The sequence below is a fragment of the Trachypithecus francoisi genome, unplaced genomic scaffold (assembly GCF_009764315.1).
Source record: "Trachypithecus francoisi isolate TF-2019V2 unplaced genomic scaffold, Tfra_2.0 Lachesis_group3, whole genome shotgun sequence".
In the NCBI taxonomy this organism is placed as follows: domain Eukaryota; kingdom Metazoa; phylum Chordata; class Mammalia; order Primates; family Cercopithecidae; genus Trachypithecus; species Trachypithecus francoisi.
Genome location: NW_022681468.1, coordinates 43,374,643 through 43,399,470, shown reverse-complemented (window position 1 = coordinate 43,399,470; position 24,828 = coordinate 43,374,643). Strand labels below are relative to the sequence as shown.

The following is a 24,828-nucleotide window of genomic DNA, read 5'->3' as shown; positions in this document are numbered from 1 at the left end:
ACCATTGAAAACAGTGAATCTATTTTGATAATATATTTTGGTATTTTGTTTGAGTGTACAATATTGAGAAAAATCTTATGCATGGATAAGTAGTGTTACAAATCTTTGTAAGAATGAGTAGAAAAGCATTGCTTTGAGGTTAAAACAAACTCTCAGTACAGGGTTACAGGCTTCTAAATCAATGATATTTCAAAAGAACATATAGAGAGGAGACAAGGGGCTAAGGGGACACTTTGGTCATGCTTTTAAATTTTCTTTAAGCCTAAATGTCTCCCTCATTAATATTAGGATTATAATATTTTATTTCATTCGGTTGTTGTGAGAATTGAAATGACGTGATGCCAAAATAGTGCCGAGTGTGGTATATTACACACAGTATACCCTTAATAAGTGTTAATTCCCCTTTTCCCCAGCCCTACTCAGTCTTTTCTTGTATTACAATTGAAAGAGAGGGACTGGATCTTCGATTTAGTCAAATGTTTGTTTAGATGCCCCCATGTTCTTTTTTTTTTTTTCCCCCTTACTTAGGGTCTTCCTCTGTTGCCCAGGCTGGAATGTAGTAACACAATCTTGGCTCACAGCAACCTCTGCCTCCCAGTTTCAAGTGATTCTCGTGTCTCAGCCCCCCAAGTAGCTGGGGTTACAGGTGTGCACCACCATGCCCAACTAATTTTTTCTTTTTTTAGTAGAAGTGAGATTTCACTGTGTTGACCAGGCTGGTCTTGAACTCCTGGCCTCAAGCAATCTGCCCGCATTGGCCTCCTAAAGTGCTGAATTTACAAGTGTGAGCCACTGTGCCCGGTTGCCTCCATGTTGTGATAGCATGAGCCTGTCAGGTTGTTTGTAATTCAGGTAGCAAATTAATTTTTGAGAGCACTCTGGGTCTCAATAAAGTCTTCTGTAAAGTGACTTTATTTTTGAGCAAGGATTCTTAATCTCTGGCCTGGGGATCGTCCATGTGCTCTCTCCCCCACCACATTGTATGAAAAATTGATGTCATACATATGAATCTTTTTTTTTCTTTCTTTCTGAGATAGAGGCTCACTCTGTAGCCCAAGTTGGAGTGCAGTGGCGCAATTTTGTCTCATTGCAACCTGCAACTTCTGCCTCCAGGGCTCAAGCGATTCTCATGCCTCAGCCTCCCGAGTAGCTGGGACTACAGGTACATACCACCACACTTGGCTAATTTTTTGTATTTTAATAGAGATGGGGTTTCACCATGTTGCCCAGGGTGGTCTCGAACTCCTGAGCTCAGGCGATCTGCCCACCTTGGCCTCCCAAAGTACTGCGATAACAGACATGAGCCACCCTGCCCAGCCCATAAGGATACATTTTTAGGGTGAGGTACTGTAACCATCCTCAGATTCTCAAAAGTGTTCATGTCCCCCAAAAAGGTTAAGAATTACTGTATTACAAGGAACTGAATATTCCTCAGTATCTGAAGACATAGTATAATGCAGGAACTCTGGGAAGATATTTTGTGTAGATTGTTTCACTTCAACATTTCTGCAAAATAAGTGCTTAAAAAATTTTTTAAAAGCAGGGGTTTTATCCGTGATTTAAAGTTGAGGAAACTGAGTTACAGAGACTAGGTTAGGAAGTAATGGAGCTAAGCTTCAAACTCAGTTCTGTATGGCTGCAGTGCCTGTTTGTTGGATAGCAGAGGACTGGCCTGAGGTGGGACTGGGGTTGAAAATTTGTCATTCAACAAGCAAATGAGTGAAGTGTAACAAAAACTAGGATTTTTTTTTTCCCTCTAGCAGCTTAGCAAGAAAGAGGTGGGAGAGAGTTTATGTACAAAACTAAATAAGATAAAAGTACTTTGTATAGTAGAAGGAATTTGTATTTTGTCTTTTTGGCAGAGGGGAGTTGTAAAGTTTTAGAGATTGGAGAGACACAATGTTTATGTTTAGAGTTGAGGTAAGGAGCTAGTTAGAGGGAATGAATGGTTGTATACAGGAGAGGTAGCAGCAGGGTTCCTGCTATGGAGGAGGTGGGTGTGTCTGTGATTGAGAATCCAGTGGAGAGAGTAGCCTTGAACAGAAGGCATACTTCTTCCTTTGAAACTTGAGGAAAGGAGGTGAGAATGGATTTTTATAAATCTTTGTGTAGAGGAGAAATAGAAGGCGAACAGACCTGACTGCCTGAACTGTAAGAGAGCATCATCGGGGTCAGGGAACTGAGAGTTGAAAATGTTTGGAATAGCAATTGTGGAGAATGGAAGAAAAATTTTAGGATACCAGAAAGCTGAGAAATGCTGATGTGAATCATGAAGAGAGAGGCACAGGACATTTTCAAACAGCAAGACATTCTTATCAATATTCTAATGAAAAAAGATGATTTGAACCCAGTTAGTGATAATTTCTTTTTTTAAATTTTTTTTTTTTTTTTTTGAGGCGGAGTCTCGCTCTGTCGCCCGGACTGGAGTGCAGTGGCCGGATCTCAGCTCACTGCAAGCTCCGCCTCCCGAGTTCACGCCATTCTCCTGCCTCAGCCTCCCGAGTAGCTGGGACTACAGGCGCCCGCCACTTCGCCCGGCTAGTTTTTGTATTTTTAGTAGAGATGGGGTTTCACCGTGTTAGCCAGGATGGTCTCGATCTCCTGACCTCGTGATCCGCCCGTCTCGGCCTCCCAAAGTGCTGGGATTACAGGCTTGAGCCACCGCGCCCGGCCACTTTTTTTAAATTTTTGAGACAGGATCTTGCTTCATCACCGCAGCTGGAGTGCAGTGGTGCGATTGTAGCTCACTGCACCCTCAATCTCCTGGGCTTAAGTGATCCTCCCACCTCAGCCTCCTGAGTAGCTGGGACTACAGGCACTTACCATCATGCTGGCTAATTTTATTTTATTTAATTAATTAATTAATTTTTTTGAGACAGACTCTTGCTGTATGGCCCAGGCTAGAGTGCAGTGGTATGATCTTGGCTCACTGTAACTGCCACCCAGGTTCAAGCGATTCTCCTGTGTCAGCCTCCTGAATACCTGGGATTGCAGGCACGTGCCACCACGCCGGGCTAATCTTTGTATTTTTAGTAGAGGCAGGGTGTCATTATCTTGGCCAGGCTGGTCTTGAACTCCTCACCTCTTGATCCACCCACCTTGGTCTCCCAAAGTGCTGGTACTATAGGCGTGAATCACCGCACCTGGCCCATGCTAGCTAATCTTAAAAAATTTTCTTGTAGAGACAAGGTCTTGCTATGTTGCCCAGGCTGGTCTTGAACTCCTGAGCTTGGGTGCTCTTCCTACCTTGGCCTCCCCACAGTGCTGGGATTATAGGCATGAGCCACCATGCTTGGCTGGTTATAATTTTTCTGACTATTGACCAATTTGGTGGTAGAACGTAAATATTTTTTCAACATACCTTTTTCAACGTGCTTTTTCATTCTAAGCTCTTTTAAGTTGGGGGTGATGCACAAAAGTCTACTCTTTTAGAGTGAATAGAGAAGAGTGTCAGAAGGGTCAGGCTATGAAATGCCTATACCTGGAGGCTTTTAGGAATGGAATAGTCTGTGAAGTTATCCTGGCTCTGTCGGATCTCTGGCTTGTGACATAATTGCTTTGAGAGCCTTGTCCCTTGATACTTCTGCTGGCTCTATATCTTTTGTCCTAGCATAGCCTGTGATCCATTCTCACTGATAATGCTTAAATTTAATACTCTTAAATTTTCCTTTTACTGCCTGCAACTGCTGTTAAGTCTTCATTTCAGAAGATCCAAATTCTGGTCATGATTCTGCCACTTGTTCTAGTTTTGTGGTTAAGGAGGCATAATAAAATGAAAAGAGAACAGGATACTGAATCAAAACATTTGACTTCTAGCCCTCTGCTATGTAAGTAGGACCTTGAGCAAATTATTTCATTTCTGTTTTTTCATTTATACAGTTATAATAATGGACATTGTGTACTGAGTACTCACCATATTCCTGGAACTATGCTAGATGTTCTATGTGTGTTATCTCACTAACTGTCATGGTAACCCTGCAGAGGAGGTGGTATTTTCCCAGGTTTTTTTTTTTTTTTGAGATGGAGTCTCGCTCTGTCGCCCAGGCTGGAATGCGATCTCGACTCACTGCAAGCTCTGCCTCCCGGTTCAAGCCTCCTGAGTAGCTGGGACTACAGGCGCCTACCACCATGCCCGGCTAATTTTTTGTATTTTTTTTTTTTAGTAGAAACGGGGTTTCACTGTGTTAGCCAGGATGGTCTTGATCTCCTGGCCTGGTGATCTGGCTGCCTCGGCCTCCCGAAGTGCTGGGATTACAGGCATGAGCCACTGCACCTGGCCTTTTTTTTTTTTTTTTTTAAAGCAGAGTTTCCCTCTTATTGCCCAGGCTGGAGTGCAGTGGCATGATCTCGGCTCACTGCAACCTCCACCTCCCCACCTTCCAGGTTGAAACGATTCTCCTGCCTCAGCCTCCTGAGTAGCTTGGACTACAGGCACGCACCACCATGCCCAGCTAATTTTTTGTATTTTTAGTAGAAGTGGGGTTTCGCCATGTTGGCCAGGCTGGTCTTGAACTCCTGACCTCAGGTGATCTACCTACCTCAGCCTCCCAGAGTGCTGGGATTACAGGCATGAGCCTCTGCGCCCGGCCCACAGTTTTAAAAATAAGGAAACTGAGGTTTAGAGAAGTTAAGTAGTTTGTATCAGGTGAGGCACAATAAGGTACAGACACTGGGTTTGAATGTCCAAGTCTGTAAGGCTCCATAGTCCATGCACACTGTCTTTTATTTCTTATTTAGTTTTCTTCTTCTTTTTTGTTTTTTTAAAGAGTGGGGGTCTTGCTGTGTTGCCTGAGTTGGCCTTGAATTCCTGGGCTCAGGCCGTCCTCATGCCTCAGCCTTCTGAGTAGCTGGGACTACGGGTACACACTACCGTGCCTGGCTTCTTTAATTTTGTATAGTGCTTTAGATTATACAGAATACTTTCACCTGTATAATAAGCTTGTTTAATAATTAACAATGCTGGGTTTGTTCATTTTGTACAAATGTGAAACGTGAATGTGATTCTTAGGTTGAGGGACTTCCCCGTTGTCATACATTGAGCAAACGACAGAGCTCAGACTCAAAAACTAGATCTGACTGGTGGTCTTTCTATATCACATGAAGTAAAAATCATGAGAGCACAGCCAGTGTAAACTGTAAAGAGTTAGGGGCTCTCCATGTCTGGACACTGTTCTCCCACTGCAGATCCCATGTATGTGAGCACTCACTACTATTGATCAGTTTCTCACAGTTTCTCATTTCTTTTTTTTTTTGAGAGACGGAGTTTCACTTTTGTTGCCCAGGCCGGAGTGCAATGGCACGATCTTGGCTCACCGCAACCTCTGCCTCCTGGGTTCAAGCGATTCTCCTGCCTCGGCCTCCTGAGTAGCTGGGATTACAGGCATACCACATCCGGCTAACTTTGTATTTTTAGTAGAGATGGGGTTTCTCCTAGTTGGTCTGGCTGGTCTCGAACTCCTGACCTCAGGTGATCCGCCCTCCTCAGCCTCCTAAAGTGCTGGGATTACAGGCATGAGCCACTGTGCCTGGCCTAGTGTCTTATTTCTTGAACAGGTGTTGATTCTACCAAAATCTGGAAATGAATTGAGTAGTCTGAGTTAGGGATGACTCAGATGTTGTAATGTCCATCTGTGATGGAAGTGTCAGTAGTTCTCTCCTGATCTTAGAGCCAAGTGCCTATGCCAGGTTTTCTTAAGTCCACCTGTAGTACGCTGTCTTTTTTCCTTACCCCACAGATCTGCCCATTTGGCTGGAGATTTTTGGAGGAAGAAGATCTAATAAATAATGCCACAAATGGTGTCATACATCACCCTCTATTTCTTTCTTTCTTTTTTTGAGATGGAGTCTTGTTCTGTTGCCCCCACTGGAGTACAGTGGCAGTGCAGTCTTGGCTCACTGCAACTTCTACCTCCCGGGTTCAAGCAGTTCTCTTGCCTCAGCCTCCCAGGTAGCTGGGATTACAGGCACCCATCCCCACACCTGGCTAATTTTTGTGTTTTTAGTAGAGATGGGATTTCACCATGTTGGCCAGTCTGGTCTTGAACTCCTGACCTTGTGATCCTCCTGCCTTGGCCTCCCAAAGTGCTGGGATTATAGGCGTGAGCCACCGCACCCGGCCTACCCTCTATTTCTTTCTTTTTTTTTTTTTTGAGACGGAGTCTCGCTCTGTCGCCCAGGCTGGAGTGCAGTGGCCGGATCTCAGCTCACTGCAAGCTCCGCCTCCCGGTTTTACGCCATTCTCCTGCCTCAGCCTCCCAAGTGGCTGGGACTACAGGCACCCGCCATCTCGCCTGGCTAGTTTTTTTTGTATTTTTTAGTAGAGACGGGGTTTCACCGTGTTAGCCAGGATGGTCTCGATCTCCTGACCTCGTGATCCGCCCGTCTCGGCCTCCCAAAGTTCTGGGATTACAGGCTTGAGCCACCGCGCCTGGCCCCCTCTATTTCTTTTAATCCTGAATCTTATCGCTGAAGTAATGGTGAAACTTACGGGAACAGGCATATAGGTTTTGGGATTTCTGTGGCGGGTTGGATGAGAGTCGTTACATAGGAATTTCCAGCAGAGCATAAAGGACTATGTAAATATTCTTTTCTTTTTTTTTTGAGACGGAGTCTTTCTCTGTCACCCAGGCTGGAGTGCGGTGGTGCGATCTCCACTCACTGCAAGCTCCGCCTCCTGGGTTCATGCCATTCTCCTGCCTCAGCATCCCGAGTCACTGAGACTACAGGCGCCCACCACCACGCCTGGCCAATTTTTTGTATTTTTAGTGAAGATGGGGTTTCACCGTGTTAACCCTGATGGTCTCGATCTCCTGACCTCGTGATCAGCCTGCCTCGGCCTCCCAAAGTTCTGGTACTACAGGCGTGAGCCACCACACCTGGCCATAAATATGCTTGATGTGACAATATGATATAAAAATATCTTAGTTGTCAGTAGCAATATTTAATGATACATCATGCTACAAATAATTGTGATATTCTAGAATGGAATTGTATGTTAACTGATTCGTCTTTCCCCAATGTCTTCCTATAAGTGTATCTTAGTTAATGTTTGTTGAGGTAAGTCAGTAAGTCCATACCTCTGGAATCCATACCTCTATGTTAATGAAGTTGCACTATTTTGTTTACATGATTATGTTATTTTGAATATACTGTAGCATGTTATTCCTTATCAACTGGAAGTCACTTTGGAAGGTGACTATTTTGTGTTGGTTTTGCCTTTTAGTTTCTCCTCAAAAAGTGAAATAAAGGACTCATCTTTTTGCTTTTAGGAAATGCTGAACGTTCATGATCATTATCAGAACATGAAACGTATAATTTCGGTTGATAAGTCCAAGCCAGATAAAGCCCTCAGTTTGATAAAGGATGATTTTTTTGACAATATTAAGAACATAGTTTTGGAGCATCAGCAGTGGCACAAAGACAGAAAGGTATGCAATCACTTGTTTGGTGCCTCACCATTGTATTATACACGAATGATTATCCATGGATAATAATGTTGAGAGGCAGCCTAGTGTTAGAGGCTGTAATCCTGTGGAGCTAAGATTTAGAGGGCTTGGCTTTTCTAGTTCCACTTTTGCCACTTATTAGGTATGTGATGTTATTTAACCTTACAGATGGAGTATATATGTATTTTCCTTTTTTTGGTAGAAGAGTAAATTACAGTCTTTATAATTTGGCATTTTTCTAGGGGTTGCACACTCAGTCTTTGGGCTAAATCCTGCACACAGATGTGTTTTGTTTGGCATAGTGTTGATTCTAACGTTGTTTAAAATTTTTGAGTTAATTACCAACTTTTAAGTACTTGTGGACCTCACCTAAAATTCTAGACTGGTAACACTGATTCCACTTTGCTGCATGACAGCAGACAGTGGGACCTGAGTGGTGGCTTTTCCTACTGTGATAGGGCAAGTGTTTCTCTGTTTACATATTGTCTACCTGGTGTGGTTTATCTTTTTGCAGGTCTCATCATCACAGATCTTCAACTTAGTTTATTTAACCAAAAGTATTGATGGTTTCACATTAGCCTTTTCAGCTAGAGGAACTTTTTTACCCTGGAAATCTAAAGGCTAGCCTTGTGAAATTTACTTCTGAAACTATTACTCCATCTTATTTTAGTAAATCTAGGAAAACAATTTTTAAAAAGTAAGCAATTTCTGATTACTTACTGTGTGTCTTGATAATGTGCTGGTGTTTTCACAAATGCCACACAGATACTGCTATCTATATATCGTCTTTCAGAAAGATTTCTTGCTACCTTTTCACTTTCTGTTATATAAAGGAAGCTGGCTCACAGCTTAATTTTAGAAAAGATAAACAAGGAAACTGATAAGAAGATGTCTTGGGAAGAAGAAAATAACTTTATTCCTCTGCATTTATTTTAATGAGAGATAGCAAGTTTTAGAATGTTTGGATACTTTAAGTCCTATAAATAGGTTACACAAATGACGTAGGCATTTAATGTAAAAAAATTGTTAGTATTCTTTATATGTACGTATATAGACAGGGTCTTCTTGCTCTTTCACCCTGGCTGGAATGCCATGGCACGACTACAGCTCACTACAGCCTCGACCTCCCAGGCTTAAGTGATCCACCCACCTCAGCCTTCTAAGTAGCTGGGTTTGCAGACATATGCCACCATGCCCAGCTAATATTTTTTATTTGTTTGTAGAGACAGCGTCTTGCTATGTTGCCAGGGATAGAACCAGCTTAATTTTAAATTTTTCTGTAGAGATGGTGTCTTGCTATGTTGCCCAGGCTGGTTTGGAACTCCCGGCCTTAAGCGATCCCTCCACCTCAGCCTCCCAGAGTATTAGGATTACAGGATTAGCCACCATGCATAGCCAGTATTCTCTTTTAATAGATAAACTCTCTTCAGAGAGCATTACCATGAGCTCTGAAAACCTGAAGGAAAGGAGAATAAGCCTGTTTTCTTACTACCACATAGAGACTACCACATTAATTAGGAGGATTTAAGCATTTTATTGATGAATTGTAGAACATTTTGAAACCTGTGATCTTAATGTTAGGTGGTATAAAATGTGAATGATCTTTTAGTTTTTCATTTATTAAAAGTAATGATTTCTCAAATTGATTTGCAGCTAATTGAATTGTAAATTTGTGTGTGTGTGTATGTATCTTTTTTGCTCTTTTAGAATCCATCCTTAAAATCAAAAATTAATGATGGAGAAGAAAAAATGGAAGGAAATTCACAAGAAACAGAGGTCAGAAAACTTTGCAATTCATATTTATGTGTGGCTATGATTCTGTATACTAAGCATTGTGACCCATGGTCAGTATTATAAGAAATATAAGAGAAAATTCTGAATCATGGTTTTGTGAAAAGGTAGTTTGTTCTTTACTGGAAGCCTTGTGGAGGCCACATCAGGTGTAGGTTGGGAGAGAGGATGATAATAGTTTTCTGCAGGGAAAGGAAAGCTCGACTGTGGAAGGTGCCCTCAGTTATACAGGATCAGGATCAGGCTTTTGTAATATATCTTTTCTCACTTGTTAGCCTTTCAACCAGTGTGGAGCCCAAGCCATTACACTGTATACTGCTTCCTGTCTCCAGAGTTTTCATCCATCTTAGTGGATGAAACAAGGAGCCATCTTTGAGTATAGGCTGATGAGGAGGGAATAGCAGTTCAAGGCTCTGCCTGATCACCCAGGCTTTCACTCATATTGTCCTCCTTGAATCCTGAATGAAAATGATCTGTAACTACGGGGATAGTATTATGGCACCTGCTACATCTGTGAGAGAATATGATGTATGTTTACGTGTGTGTACCCAATATATGTTAGTTTCTTTTACCCCACCTTCTGTCTAAAATCTTATTTCCGATAATAAATACTTGGGTATTCAGTTTTTTCCCCTAATGTTTGTGTGTTTTAACTTTTTTTCTTCTTATTTTATATCCAGAGATGTGAAAGGGCAGAATCATTAGCGAAAATAAAATCAAAGGCCTTTTCAGTTGTCATTCAGGTGAGTTATTCTTTAATAAGGTAATTTGGAAATTGACTGCTTTTTAAATTATATTTCAATTTTTCATCAAAGTAGTGATACATGTACTTAGTTTTAAAAGTCAAATAATGCTAGAGAGATTGTATAGCACAACAGACCCCTTCTCTGCCATTTCCTACCCTTGTATTCCTAACCTTGAGAGGCAGCATCTTTGACTTCTTTTCTTTTAGCAGTTTCTTCTAATATTTACCTGGAATTTTAATGCCATTTCCTTTATTGTCTTCCAGCTTCTAGTATTCCTGATTTTGGAAGGTTTTAGGGTTTTGCTTTGTCCCTGGAGTTCTGAAATTTCATTTAGTACATATAATGTAACTTGGTGTCCATCTTTTTTGTTTATTGCCCATGGCACTCATGGTGACCTCCTTTTAATCTGATATCCTTCAGTTCTGAGGAAGTTTCTGTATTGTTTCTTCGATACAAATGTTCTTTGCTGCATCTTTTCTCTTCTTCAACTTTTCTTGTTTTTCTCTTCTATTTTCAGTCACTGTCTCATTTTCTATTTTCAGGGAGATTTTTAGGCTTTATCTTCTGAACCATTATATTGATTTAAAAAAATTTCCCCTGATATTTTTTCATTACCAATAATTTTTTTTGTTCTCTGAATGCTGCTTGTTTTGTTTTTTTAAAATGTATTTTTCTTTTTCACAGGATGCAATAACTTTTTCTCTTTAAGGATGTTAACTACAGTTTTTTTGATGGTTCCTCCCATTTCCTGTGAGTTCTTTTTTTTTCTATTTGTTTGAACTCTTTCACTTTGTTGGCTTTTTTTTTTTTTTTTTGAGATGGAGTTTTGCTCTTGTTGCCCAGGCTGGAGTGCAATGGTGCAATTTTGGCTCCCCGCAACCTCCGCCTCCCAGATTCAAGTGATTCTCCTGCCTCAGCCTCTTGAGTAGCTGGGATCACAGGCATGTGTCACCATACCCGGCTAATTTTGTATTTTTAGTAGAGACGGGGTTTCTCCATGTTGGCCAGGCTGGTCTTGAACTCCCGACCTCAGGTGATCCACCTGCCTCTGCCTCCCAAAGTGCTGGGATTACAGGCGTGAGCCACTGCACCTGGCCCATTTTGTTGGCTTTTAAAAAATGATTGAAGAAGCTCAGGCGCGGTGGCTCACGCCTGTAATCCCAGCACTTTGGGAGGCTGAGGCGGGTGGATCACGAGGTCAGGAGATCGAGACCAGCCTGGCTAACTCAGTGAAACCCTGTTTCTACTGAAAATACAAAAAATTAGCCGGGTGTGGTGGTGGGCGCCTGTAGTCCCAGCTACTCGGGGAGGCTGAGACAGGAGAATGGCGTGAACCCGGGAGGCGGAGCTTGCAGTGAGCTTGCAGTGAGCGCCACTGCACTCCAGCCTGGGCAACAGAGCGAGACTCCGTCTCAAAAAAAAAAAATATGATTGAAGATCCTCAGATATCTTTTCATATTTAAGGGTGGTCAAGAGGAGATCAAGAGCTTATCTAACCTCTAGATTTCTTTGTCTTGGATCTAGTTATTTAAAGAACAATCTTTCACTCCCTTGTCTAGGGGAGGAGGGTGGGCAATAAGCCCAGCTGCCAGTGTTTTGGGAGCCTACAGAGAGAATCAGACATGAGGCTCACCATTCCTTATGTAGGTTTCACTCAGCCCCTCTATTTTCAGTAAGAGTCCTCATCTCCTTCCTCACCTACACCAGTTTCCTTTGAGCCCACAGCCTTTCTTGTTTAGCCTCTTCAGAGAGCAGCAAGTCTTCTGTTTTGTATAGAAGGTCAGTTGCCTAGCTCTGAGGTTGAGGAACGAGACACTATTCTCTATAGATTTTTAATGCATCTGCCTGTTTTTTTAGTCCCACCTCAGCCTTGCAAAGTGCTAGGATTACAGATGTGAGCCACTGTGCCCAGCCTTTGCTGATTTTTTAATGAGGTGGTTTTTTTGTTTATTGAATTGTTTACTTTTCTTTTTTTTTTTTTTTTTTTATGCATATTTTAAGCTTTAATAGATACTGTCAGTTTTCCAAATACACTGTACCAATGGACACTAGCAATGTATAAGTAGGTCAGATATTTCACATCCTGGAAAGGCCCAGTTTGAGTTTTGTATCTGCTCTCATTAAGAGATAAGTAAGTGTATTTTGGAATACATAATTTTTCTAAAGTAATGTGGCACCTCCCACATAACTGGTATATTTCCTTTTGGAAGTCATTCGTATCTTTGGTCACATATATCACAGAAATGAGAAAGGCATGAGATGATGGCATGGAGCTGACGCCACACCTCCTCATCACTAGTGTCTATTAGCCACTTCCTGTGACCAAGTCTCTGTGCTTTATGTGTAATATCTCATGTTATAAAGACAACAGAATGGCATCTGTATACTCATGCACCGTATTTTTTTGAATTGTTTACTTTTCTTATAGATTCTGAATATTAGACCTTCATTGAATGCCAAGTTTGTGACTATTTTTTCCCATTCTGTAGGTTGTCTGTTTACTCTGTTGTTTCTTTTGTTTTACAGAAGCTCTGTAGTTTAATTAGGTCTCACTTATCAATTTTTGTTATCAACTTTGTCAAACATCAGGTGGTTGTAGGTGTGTGGCTTTATTTCTGAGTTCTCTGTCCTGTTCCATTGGTCTATGTGTCTGTTTTTGTACCATTACAATGCTGTTTTGGTTACCGTATTGTATATGTGGTTTCTGCATCTATGGATTCAACCAGTTGTGGATTGAAAATATTTGAAAAACAAAATGCATCTGTACCAAATATGGACACACTTTTTTCCTTGCCGTTATATTCCCTGAATAATATGACAATCACTTACATAATATTAGGTATTATAAGTAATCTAGAGATGATTGAAAGTATATGGGAGGAAGTGCATAGGTTATATGCAAATACTACACAATTTTATATCAGGAATTTGAGCATCTCTGGATTTTGGTATTCGAAGGAAGTCCTGGAACTAATCCTCCATGGATACTGAGAGACAGCTATATGTGGTTGCTTTTTAAGAGTTGTTGGTTGGGTGCGGTGGCTCACGCCTGTAATCCCAGCACTTTGGGAGGCCAAAGTGGGCTGATCACGAGGTCAGGAGATTGAGACCATCCTGGCCAATACGGTGAAACCCTGTCTCTACTAAAAATACAAAAAATTAGCCTGACATGGTGGTGGGTACCTGTAGTCCCAGCTACTGGGGAGGCTGAGGCGGGAGAATGGCATGAACCCAGGAGGTGGAGGTTGCAGTGAGCTGAGATCGTGCCACTGCACTCCAGCCTGGGCTACAGAGCAAGACTCCATCTCAAAAATTAAAAATAAAAATAAAAAAAAGAAAGGAAAAAAGAATTGTTAATACCTTTATTGCATATACAACATTAACCGAAAATTCTTTGCTTAAGCAAGTAAGGGAATTCACCTACTGATGTAACAAAACAAATCCATAGCCGGGCGCGGTGGCTCAAGCCTGTAATCCCAGCACTTTGGGAGGCTGAGACGGGCGGATCACGAGGTCAGGAGATCAAGACCATCCTGGCGAACACGGTGAAACCCCGTCTCTACTAAAAATACAAAAAACTAGCCGGGCGAGGTGGCGGGCGCCTGTAGTCCCAGCTACTCGGGAGGCTGAGGCAGGAGAATGGCGTAAACCCGGGAGGCGGAGCTTGCAGTGAGCTGAGATCCGGCCACTGCACTCCAGTCCGGGCGACAGAGCGAGACTCCGCCTCAAAAAAAAAAAAAAAAAAAAAAAAAAAAAACAAATCCATAGCCAGGATTGGCTAAAGTTATCTGTGTCTCAGATAAAGATATCATTAAGACTGGCCCTCCATTTTCACTGCCGTCAAGTGCTATTTTCCTGACAGCTTCAGCCTTGCATGTTCCCAGTTTTAGCTTCCAAGGCAAGAAAGAATCTTTCCTTCCTAATAGTTAAACAATTCCAAAATAGCATTTCATTAGCCATGATACATACCACATACCCCGCCTACTTGCCTCCCCACTCCCAACAAATTACCCTGGCCATGGGGAAGTTAAACTCATTGTGGCCAGATCTGGGCCACATGGCCAAACCTGGAGCCAAGCGTGAAGTACTTCTACTTGGAACACATGGTAATGCCTACGGGAAATAAATTTATTAGAAGATGCCTCTACACCTTTGTTGCCCAACCATGCCAGATAATAGAACAACTTCATTTCAAGCCCATGTGAGCAGATAGTGATGACAGCTGCAGGAAACTTAATGTTGTAAAAAGAACAGACTATTTACATGACACAAGTAGTTATATTATAGTAAACCAGCCAGGGGTAAAAGTAAAGCACTTTATGACAGATATTTCTGTAAATCTTTCCTCATCTTTGATTGTACATTGTGTCTTCCTCTGAATTACCTATCATTTGTATTCATTTTATAATTTATTGTTTAATTGGATTGTAACTCTTAAGGCATCCAAATCAAGAAGGCATCGTCAAGTCAAACTTGACTCTTCTGACTGTGATTCTGCATCTGGTCAAGGGCAAGTCAAAGCAACTAGGAAAAAAGAGAAGAAAGAAAGATTGAAACCAGCAGGAAGGAAGATGTCTTTCAGAAACAAAGGTAATTTTTTAAAGTCTTACTAAGATTCAACAAAGGAGAATGGGTTTTATTTACAGCTTTGCCTCATCTTTATTTCGTTGTTAAGAAGGATTAGATACTTGTTTGAGAACATTTTTGTGAGATTTAATATTAAAAATAAATGATTAGATTCTTGGAAACTTATTGCTTGAAAGGGATCCTAGGAATCATATCAAATGTATCATTTTATAGGTGATGAAATTTTGACCTGGCCGGGTGCTGTGGCTCATGCCTGTAATCCCAGCACTTTGGGAGGCCTAGGTGGGTGGATCACTTGAGGTCAGGAGTTCGAGTCCAGCCTAGCCAACATGGTGAAACCCCATCTCTACTAAAAATATAAAAGCTGGGCATGGTAGTGCATGCCTGTAATCCCAGCTACTTGGGAGGCTGAGGCACGAGAATTGCTTGAACGTGGAAGGTGGAGGTTGCAGTGAGCTGAGATCGTGCACTTCAGTCCAGCGTAGGTGACAGAGCAAGACTGTCTCAAAACAAAACAAAAAACAAAAAGAAAGAAATTTAGGCCTATACAGATTAAATAACTTGTCTAAAGTGATATATCAATTAATAGCTAGATAGTTATGAAATCAGTCTAGAATTATCCAGTGCATTTTTTTTTTTTTTTTTTTTTTGAGATGCAGTTTTGCCCTTGTTGCCCAGGCAGGAGTGCAATGGCATGATCTCAGCTCATTGCAACCACAGCCTCCCGGGTTCAAGCGATTTTGCTGTCTCAGCCTCCCAAGTAGCTGAGACTACAGGCACCCACCACCACACCTGGGTAATTTTTTTTTTTTGTATTTTTATTAGAGACGGGGTTTCACTATGTTGGCCAGGCTGGTCTTGAACTCCTGATCTCGTGATTCACCGGCCTCGACCTCCCAAAGTGTTGGGATTATAAGCGTGAACCCCTGCACCCAGCAATAGTTTGTTTTTTTAAAAAATTGTATGAATAATGTATATGTACCCTACATAAATTTGGAATTTGATTAACAGGTTTACTTGGGGTGAGAAAAAGAGCATTAGAAACGTTGGTAAATATTTAATACTAATACGAAATTCACTCCTAACTACTGCAGGAATATATGCAGATAAGTTAACAGCCTTTTAGCATTTTTTCCCCCTATATTGAAGCAGTGGAAGGAGAATTGAAGTTAAATACCTTTAATATGTCCCAGATATGATTAAGTCCTATAACAGTAGCTTGAAGTGCACTGAGAATTCAGAGGAGATACCATATTTGTTAAGTATGATCGAGAAATAGTTCAAAAGGAAATTTTTCTGCTCCCTTTCACAATGCTGAAGGATATTGTGAAGAAAATTGCTAGACTGAACTCATGAGTATTACTGAAAAAATCCTAAGTCATATGTATCAAAAATAATCCTAGACACAAAAACACCTTAACTGAGTACACTTATTTCAGGATGCATTCAGAATCTATTAATATGATTTACCACATCAATAGGTTAAAGGGGAAAATGTGAATTTATTTTAATAGTTACCAAAGAAGACATTTGATAATATCCAGCATCCATTCTTGATTTAAAAAAAAAAATCTTCTAGATCAAGGAATCAGCAAACTGTTTCTGTAAAGGACCAGGTAGTAAATATTTTAGGTTTTGTGGGCCATGTTTCTGTCACAACTACTCAGCTCTGCCATTGTAATGTGAAAATAGCTATAGATAATACCAAAACACCTGAGTGTGGTTGTAGTCCAGTAAAACTGTATAAAAGCAGGTGGTGGGTCACATTTGGTCCTGGGGTTTGTTAACTCCTGCCCCTGCCCTAGATAAAATAGAAGATTATTTCTTTAATCTTAAAAGTGTGTGTGTGCACGCATGTATTAGATTATAAGTTGCCTCATGTTCAATGGTAATATGCAAGAAGTATCACAGTTTTATTTAACGTTGCTCTTAAAGAGCTAGTCAGTGCAATCAGAGAGGAGAGTGAAGGGAGATAGGACATCAGAAAGAGAGCCTAGAAAATTATCATGATTTGTGAATGATTTTATGCCTAAAAATATTCTAAAGAGAATTTGCTGAAAAATAGGAACAAAAATTTAGGGAGGTAAGGATTACCACTGTAGACCTTACAAAGATTAAAAGGTGACCAAGACAAAATTATAAATAATTTTATGCCAGTAAGTTAGATAGCTTAAATAAAATGGATAAATTTATTAAGAGACACAAGTTTCCAGGCCGGGCGCCGTGGCTCATGCTTGTAATCACAGCACTTTGGGAGGCTGAGGCAGGTGGATCACCTGAGGTCAGGAGTTCGAGACCAGCCTGGCCAACATGGAGAAACCCCATCTCTACTAAAAATACAAAATTAGCCAGGCTTGGTGGCGCATGCCTGTAATCCCAGCTACTCGGGTGACTGAGGCAGAAGAATCACTTGAACCTGGGAGGTGGAGGTTGCGGTGAGCCCAGATCGTGCCTTTACACTCTAACCTGGGCAACAACAGCAAAACTCTGTCTCAAACAAAAAAGAGACACAGGTTTCTAAAACTGACGCTGATGGAAGAAATCTGAATAGTCATGTTTACTGAGACCCCAAAATATCTGAGACAGGTCTCAGTCGATTTAGAAAGTTTATTTTGCCCGGGTTAAGGATGTGCCTGTGATACAACCTCAGGAAGTCCTGAGGCGTGCACCCAATGTGGTCGGGTTACGGTTTGCTTTTATATATTTTAGGGAGACATGACACATCAATCAATATGTGTAAGTTGTGCATTGGTTTGGTCTATTAAGGCAACAAGTGGGGGCTTCCAGGTTAGAAGTAGGTAAGACAAAAAGTTGCATTGCATTTTTTGAGTCTTTGATGGCCTTCCACCTAATACGAATAATACGCAATTTACTCTGGCTCAATGAATCTGCATTTTCACATGAGCAATAGGGGAGAGGAACCAATCAGATATGGATTTGTCTTCAGTGAGCCTCAGAGGGATGACTTTGAATAGAATGGTAGGCTGGTTTGCTCTAAGCAGTTCCTAGCTTGACTTTTCCCTTTAGCTTAGTGATTTTGGGGTCCTAAGATTTATTTTCCTCTCACACTGCTAAGAAATTAAATTCTCAGGCTTCTCTGGAAATTTTAGCAAACATTTAAGAAATGAGTGATCTAGATCTAGATTCTTTCAGAAAATACAAGAGGAAATACTTTGCAGCTTATTGATGTTGCAAGAAAGAACTAAAGACTAATATCCCTTATCTTATCCAAAAAAAAAAAATTCAAAATGGATTATGGACCTAAATTGGAAACCTAAATTATAAAACTTGTGAAAAAATATGTAGGAGAAAAATGTTTGTGTTCTTGGGTTGGGCAAGATTTTTAAATACATGACACAAAAAAACACAAGCAAATCGTGAAACAAAAAAATTGATAAATTGGCATTCTCAAAGTTACAATTTTTGTCTTCAGAAGACACTGTTAAGAAGATGAGAAGATAAGCCATAGACTGGGAGAAAATTTTTGCAAACTACTACCCTGATTAAAGGTCCTGTATCCAAACTAGTAATATATAAAGAAGTCTAACTCAATAAATATATAGTCCACCCAGTGAAGAAATGGCTAAAACATTTCACCAAAGAAAATATATGGATGGCAAATAAGCATATGAAAAGATGCTCTGCATCTTTAGTTATTAGAGAAATGTAAATTAAAACCACAGTGATATTCCACTAAACCCTGAATGGCAGCAACAAAAAGACCCCACAAAACAAAACAAAAATTGTAATGAAAAAAGCTGTTGATGATTTGAAACAAGTGGAACCTGCATACTTTTCTGGTGTGAATCCAGAATGGTGTGGTTACTTTGGAAAACTCAATAGTTTTTAAAAGGTAAACATGTACTTATCATGTGACCCAAAAATACTATTCCTTGGTATTTATACAAGAGAAATGAATACTTAATGTTCACACAGAAATGTGTATGCAAAAGTTTATGTGGCTTTATTCATAATTGCAAGAACTGCAAACAGCTTAAAAATCCTTCCACTGCTGATTGGATAAACTGTGGCATATCCATACAATGAAATACAATCCAGTAATAAAAGAGCTATCATACATGTAACAACATAGATGAACCTGAATTCAGTGTGCTCTGTGAAAGAAGACAGATACAAAAGGCTATATACTCTATGATTCTATTTATATGACATTCTGGAAAAGGCAAATCTGTAGGGACAGAAAACATATATTTGGTTGCTAGGGACTTAGGGGTAGGGGAAGGTGTTGAATGCATAGGGGCACAGAGAAATTTTTGGGGTGATGGAAATCTGTATTTTCATTGCAGTGGTAGATTCCACAACCATGTATTTGTCCAAACTGCTCTGTACAGCAAAAATGGGTGAATTTTATTGTATGTTAATAATACTTCAATAAACCTGACTGATGGCCAAACATGAGCAAAAAGAGAGGACATAAGGAAAAGATTGTTTAGTTTGGTTATATTTCAAAAATTAACTTCTGGTAGATTAAAATTTTTTTTTCTGAAAAGAAAATGTTCAGCTGAATTAAATTTAAAGGAGTTTAATTGAGCAATGAACTATTGGGAGTATCACACAGCCCCCAGAATCACAGCAAATTCAGAGACTCCAGTGCAGCCACATGGTGGAAGATTTATAGCCAACAAAAGGGAAATGAGGTACAGAAATTGGAAGTGAGATACAGAACAGCTGGATTGGTTATGGCTCGGCATTTGCCTTATTTGAACACAGTTTGAAGACTCAGCAGCATATGAATGGTTGAAGTACCGCCGCTGGGATTGGCCAAGACTCAGCTGTTGTTCAGGCATATACTGCTAAATTGGGTTTTCAATCTTGTCTACCTATTAAGCTAGATTGCAATTTGTCCATAAGGACTCAAATATAGAAGTATGGAGTCCTTCTCAGGCCATATTTAGTTCACTTTAACAGAAGTACCAAAGATATTTAGGTTTAGAAACCCTCACAAGCACTTTTTATTAACAGCCTTCATATAGGCATAGCAATGTGATAAGCTGGCCAAGCTGCTTTCTTGAAGACCTGAAAAAATTTTTTTAATGTGGTTGAGGAACAAAGGAGGAACAAGAGCAAAATAGGAAAAGAAAGAAGTTAAATGAAATGGGCCTTCATCTTGAATATGTGACAGGTATAATTTATGAAATATCACTTCCTTTGTTAATCATATCTTAATTAGCTCCTAAAAACAACTGTTTTGTAAATTCTGAAACTAACAAGTACAGGCTCTGTAGTACATCTGAGATTTGTTAATGAATTTTCTCAGGTTGTTAGGGAGGATTTACCCATGAGAAAGACTAAAGTATTATAAAATGTGATCTGAATTCAGATCTCCACCATGGCTTAATTAATCCAGCTAAGGTATTGTAAATACTCTGAAGCAGAAGTAGTTACCTGAATAATAAAGACCCAAATGCTTACTTTGTAGTTTCTCATTAATCAAAAGTTCATTTCCATACAGTGAAAAGGTATTTTTGATTTTGTAGTTTTTCAAAAAGAGGAGCCTCAGTTCCATAAAAGGCAAAAGATCTTACAAATCCATTTGCACATATGATACTTTTAAAATTTCTAATTTTAAAAAAGCTCTTATAAATGAATAAGAAAAGGGCCACCACCCAGTAGAAAAATAGCTTAGGATATGAACAGGCAATCACAAATGCAGGCAGAAAGTCAATGCATATAGGAAATAATGGAATTTCATCTATAATTAAAGATATATAAATTAAAACATGATTTTTATATTATTTGATCAGCAAAGATTAAAGGTAATACCCATTGATAGTGAAAATGTGAGGAAATACAATCTCAGTTTAAGTGGGAGAGTAAATTGGCACATTCTTTTCATAGAGCAATTTAGAATCATGTCAAAATTTTAAATGTACATGCCTTTTAGAATTGCTAGGAATTTATTCTGTACAAATCATAAATATAAAAGGAAATTCATTGCAGGATTATTTGAAATGGCAAACTGTAAACAACTCAAATGTATAATGGGTAAATAAAATTCTTGTCAGTCCATACAAAGAAATACTTTGCAGTTACTAAAAAGCTAGGGAGGCTGGGCATGGTAGCTAACGCCTGTAGTCCCAGCACTTTGGGAGGCTGAGGCAGGTGGATCACAAGTTCAGGAGTTCAAGACCAGCCTGGCCAATATGGTGAAACCCCGCCTCTACTAAAAATACAAAAATTGGCCGGGCGCGGTGGCTCAAGCCTGTAATCCCAGCACTTTGGGAGGCCGAGACGGGCGGATCACGAGGTCAGGAGATCGAGACCATCCTGGCTAACACAGTGAAACCCCGTCTCTACTAAAAATACAAAAAACTAGCCGGGCGAGATGGCGGGCGCCTGTAGTCCCAGCTACTCGGGAGGCTGAGGCAGGAGAATGGCGTGAACCCGGGAGGCGGAGCTTGCAGTGAGCTGAGATCCGGCCACTGCACTCCAGCCCGGGCGACAGAGCGAGACTCCGCCTCAAAAAAAAAAAAAAAAAAAAATACAAAAATTAACTGGGTGTGGTGGCGGGCGCCTATAGTCCCAGCTACTTGGGAGTCTGAGGCAGGAGAATCGCTTGAACCCAGGAGGCGGAGGTTGCAGTGAGCTGAGATCATGCCACTGCTCTGCAGCCTGGGTGACAGGGCAAGATTCCGTCGCAAAAAAAAAAAAAAAAGAAGCTAGGGAAAGCCCTATATTATGAAAGTATATCCAGAATATATCGATTAAAAATAAAATACTACATGATACATTTCTTAGTGAAAAGGCTTTTTAAAAAAGAGTATGATCTCATTTCTATTAATCAAAAATATATATATACACATACACACATGAACATAATATATAGCACTGAAGAAATCTAGACATGTATGAAGTATTACCAGTGGTTAATTTTCAAGAATGGTATAATGAGAAACTATCCATAAATTTCTGTAATGTTTGGATTTTATATAACCGTGTGTTACTTTAGTAATCAGTAGAAATCTAAAGATGTTTTTACAAATAAGGTAAACATAATTCCGTAGACTCAGACAAGTAGAGGGGCTGGTGTGAAAAAGGCAAAGTAGCTGGGAAGTATAGAGCGAGGGGTCCATTTAGACTGGATTGTAAAGGGTGTGTTGGGGAGTTAACTGTTAAAAGTGCTGGAAAAATAGATTGAGGATTGTATTGTGACCAGGCCTTAAATGTGGAATCAAGAAGTTTACACTTCAGTTGGTAGGCAGAGGGGGAGTCAACTGAAACTTTTGAGCAAGAAAGTGGCATGCCCAAAGTTTTCCTTGAAGAAAATCAGTCTGGGAGTAGAATGGTAGGTAGCTGGGAACAAACTGAAAATAGGAACACTAAGTAGAAGGCTGTTGCAGTAGTTCAGATTTAGGAGTGATAAGTATGTGCCACATGGTTGTAGGAATTAGAGAAGCAAGGCTAACAGACATAAGAACCAAATACGGAGGCTGGTGGAGAGGGGTGAGACAAGAATGCTTAATGTCTGAGCACCTGGGAGGATATTCATGTCCTTAATGTTGGAGAAATATGATGACATGATAAAGATTTCATCGGGGGGAGAATTTGCTCCAGTCTGCCTTTCCAGACTTAATATCTGTAATAATTGCTTGATGCATAAATGAGTGCTCAGTATATTTATGGAATTTACTTAAGCTTATGTTATTTAAGCTTCAATTATGTGCTCACCATTCCTCGAATATAACATGCATGTTGATAGGACACCAGTAATATCAGTGCTATGATGGATGAAGATGATAGCAACTACTATTTATGTAACACTTTTTTTGAGATAGAATCTTGCTCTGTCACCCAGGCTGGAGTGCAGTGGCACGATAATGGCACGATCTTGGCTCACTGTAACCTCCACCTCCTGGGTTCAAGCGATTCTCCTGTCTCAACCTCCCCAGTATCTGGGATTACAGGCGCTCGCCACTATGCCTGGCTAATTTTTGTATTTTTAGTAGTAACAGGGTTTCATCATGTTGGCCAGGATGGTCTCGAAGTCCTGACCTCGTGATGTACCCACCTCGGCCTCCCGAAGTGCTGGGATTACAGGCGAGAGCCACCACACCCAGCCAAAATTTACTTTTTAAAAATTTAATTATTTTTGGCTATTTTCTCAAATATATTGCATTCTCTTTTATATGTTTCCTTTGTTCTACATTTATCATTTTTGTAATTATAAGTATATTAAAGTAAAATATATTTTATGCTCTTATTTTCTGTAACACTGTATCCTTAACATGATTTAATTTTCTTTTGACAAGTCATGGTCACCATCATGAGGATTATGTTACTGGGTTTTATAATGTCATGATTCTATCAAGAAAGAAGCCAGATGCGGTTGCTCATGCCTGTAATCCCAGCAGTTTGAGAGGTTGAGGCAGGTGGATCACTTGAGGTCAGGAGTTTGAAACCAGCCTGCCCAATGTGGTGGCATGCACCTGTAGTCCCACCTATTCAGTAGGCTGAGGCACGAGAATCATTTAAGCCTGGGAGGCGGAGGTTGCAGTGAGCTGAGATTGTACCACTGTACTCCAGCCTGGGCTACAGAGAGAGAGAGACTGTCTCCAAAAAAAAAAAAAAATTAGCTTAGGTGTGGGGCAGTTTATACTAAATGGCTTCATGCCACAGTGCTTTGTTCTTATGTTTCTCTTTTTTTTTTTAAAAAATAGTGTATCTGTTACACTTATTGTAGTGAATATCTTTCTGTTCTCAGTGTGCAGGCTCAGGAGGCAGAGGCAGGAGAATTGCTTGAACCCAGGAGCCGGAGGTTGCAATGAGCTGAGATTGCGCCACTGTGCTGCAGCCTGGGTGACAGTGAGACTCCGTAAAAAACAAAAAAAGAAAGCAAGATATAACATATCAAATGATAAAAGTGTTGGGTGAAGAAAAACAGCATACAAATAGTCACTGTTTATGAGGGTTGCTTTTGGGACATGGAAGTTGTGTGCTAAATGGTACTTGATATGACAGTGGTATCTGATACATTTGGTTGGGATATTTCTTCAGGTAACAAGGTTGATGTAGAGAACCTCTAGTGTTTTTGAAAATGGAAAGTCAGTCGCAAATTATGACTAGAGAAATGTATCTTGTAGAGCATATGTGGTGAGAAAAGAAAGTATGTTCACATCCAAAAGTAAGGTTGTTAAACTCAAAAACTACATTTGTAATTAATTTAATAAAGTTGAAGTAACATATGTGATTATTCTTTGATGGCTGCAAATATAACCCCTGTTGTGTGTGATAAAGATTAAATATGGTATTTGTGTTTGGCTAATTTTGTTTATTCCTTTTTTCTCTGTTTTATCTAGTGGAAGAACTAGAGACTACTTTCAAAGTATAAGTAAAATATGTTAGTACTTGAAAAAATATAGGTATTCTAGAATGCGTATTTCTGCTTACCATTACAGTTTCAGTTTTTACATGTCTAATTTTTAAGCTGTAATAATGACATTTTTTGTAAAATGTTTTCTCAAAAATTATAATATTCTTTGCTTTCATATAAAATCATTTTCTAAATATTTCTAGGTAACGTGCAGGATATACACAAGGAAGATAAACCTTTAAGTCTGAGTATGCCTGTAATTACAGAAGAAGAAGAGAATGAAAGTTTGAGTGGAACAGGTACAGATAAAATTTCGTCAAACTGGTGAAGTAAACTAACTTACATTCGTAGAGCATCAAGGTTTAGAACGCTTGAGGAATATGACAGTTTGCTGTGTGTTCCTGTGATCCTTTCATCTTTGGCCCATTAGAGAATTTCAGTATTAGTCATATCATTAATGACATCTCAGAGTCAAAGATAACACAGTAAATGATGGTATGCATATCCGTTAGGTATCCTATCAGTTTCATCTTTGTAGAGATGTCTCTCTCAGACCTCTGATCTGCTTTCATCTGGACATTGTTTCAGTGCTTCTAATCCTGACTGCTGCTCTCTTCCAGGAATTTGTTTTCTTTATTTTTTTCATGAGACAGGGTCTTGCTGGGTTGCCCGGGCTGGCGTACGGTGATGCGATCACAGTGACTTACTACAGCTTCAACCTCCCCGGCTCAGGCTGTCCTCCCCTCCCGCCTCAGCCTTTTGAGTCACTGGGACTGAAGGCACATGCCCCAACGTCTGGCTAATTTTTCTATTTTTTGTAGAGACAGGGTCGCACTGTGTTGCCTACGCTGGTCTCAAACTCCTGGGCTCAAGTGATCCACTTGCCTCGGCCTTCCAAAGTGCTGGGATTACAGGCATGAGCCACCGT

General features: G+C 40.2%; 1 protein-coding gene across 1 annotated transcript in view; it reads left to right on the top strand.

The window, feature by feature from the left end:
- Positions 1–24,828, top strand: part of SNAPC1 (small nuclear RNA activating complex polypeptide 1) — a 33,598-nt gene that overhangs the window by 7,257 nt on the left and 1,513 nt on the right. Inside the window, exons 5-9 of the mRNA XM_033187802.1 lie at positions 7,269–7,427; positions 9,153–9,221; positions 9,917–9,979; positions 14,422–14,572; positions 24,104–24,199. Of these exons, the coding sequence (XP_033043693.1) occupies positions 7,269–7,427; positions 9,153–9,221; positions 9,917–9,979; positions 14,422–14,572; positions 24,104–24,199 (538 nt within the window). The remainder of the gene's footprint in view (positions 1–7,268; positions 7,428–9,152; positions 9,222–9,916; positions 9,980–14,421; positions 14,573–24,103; positions 24,200–24,828) is intronic.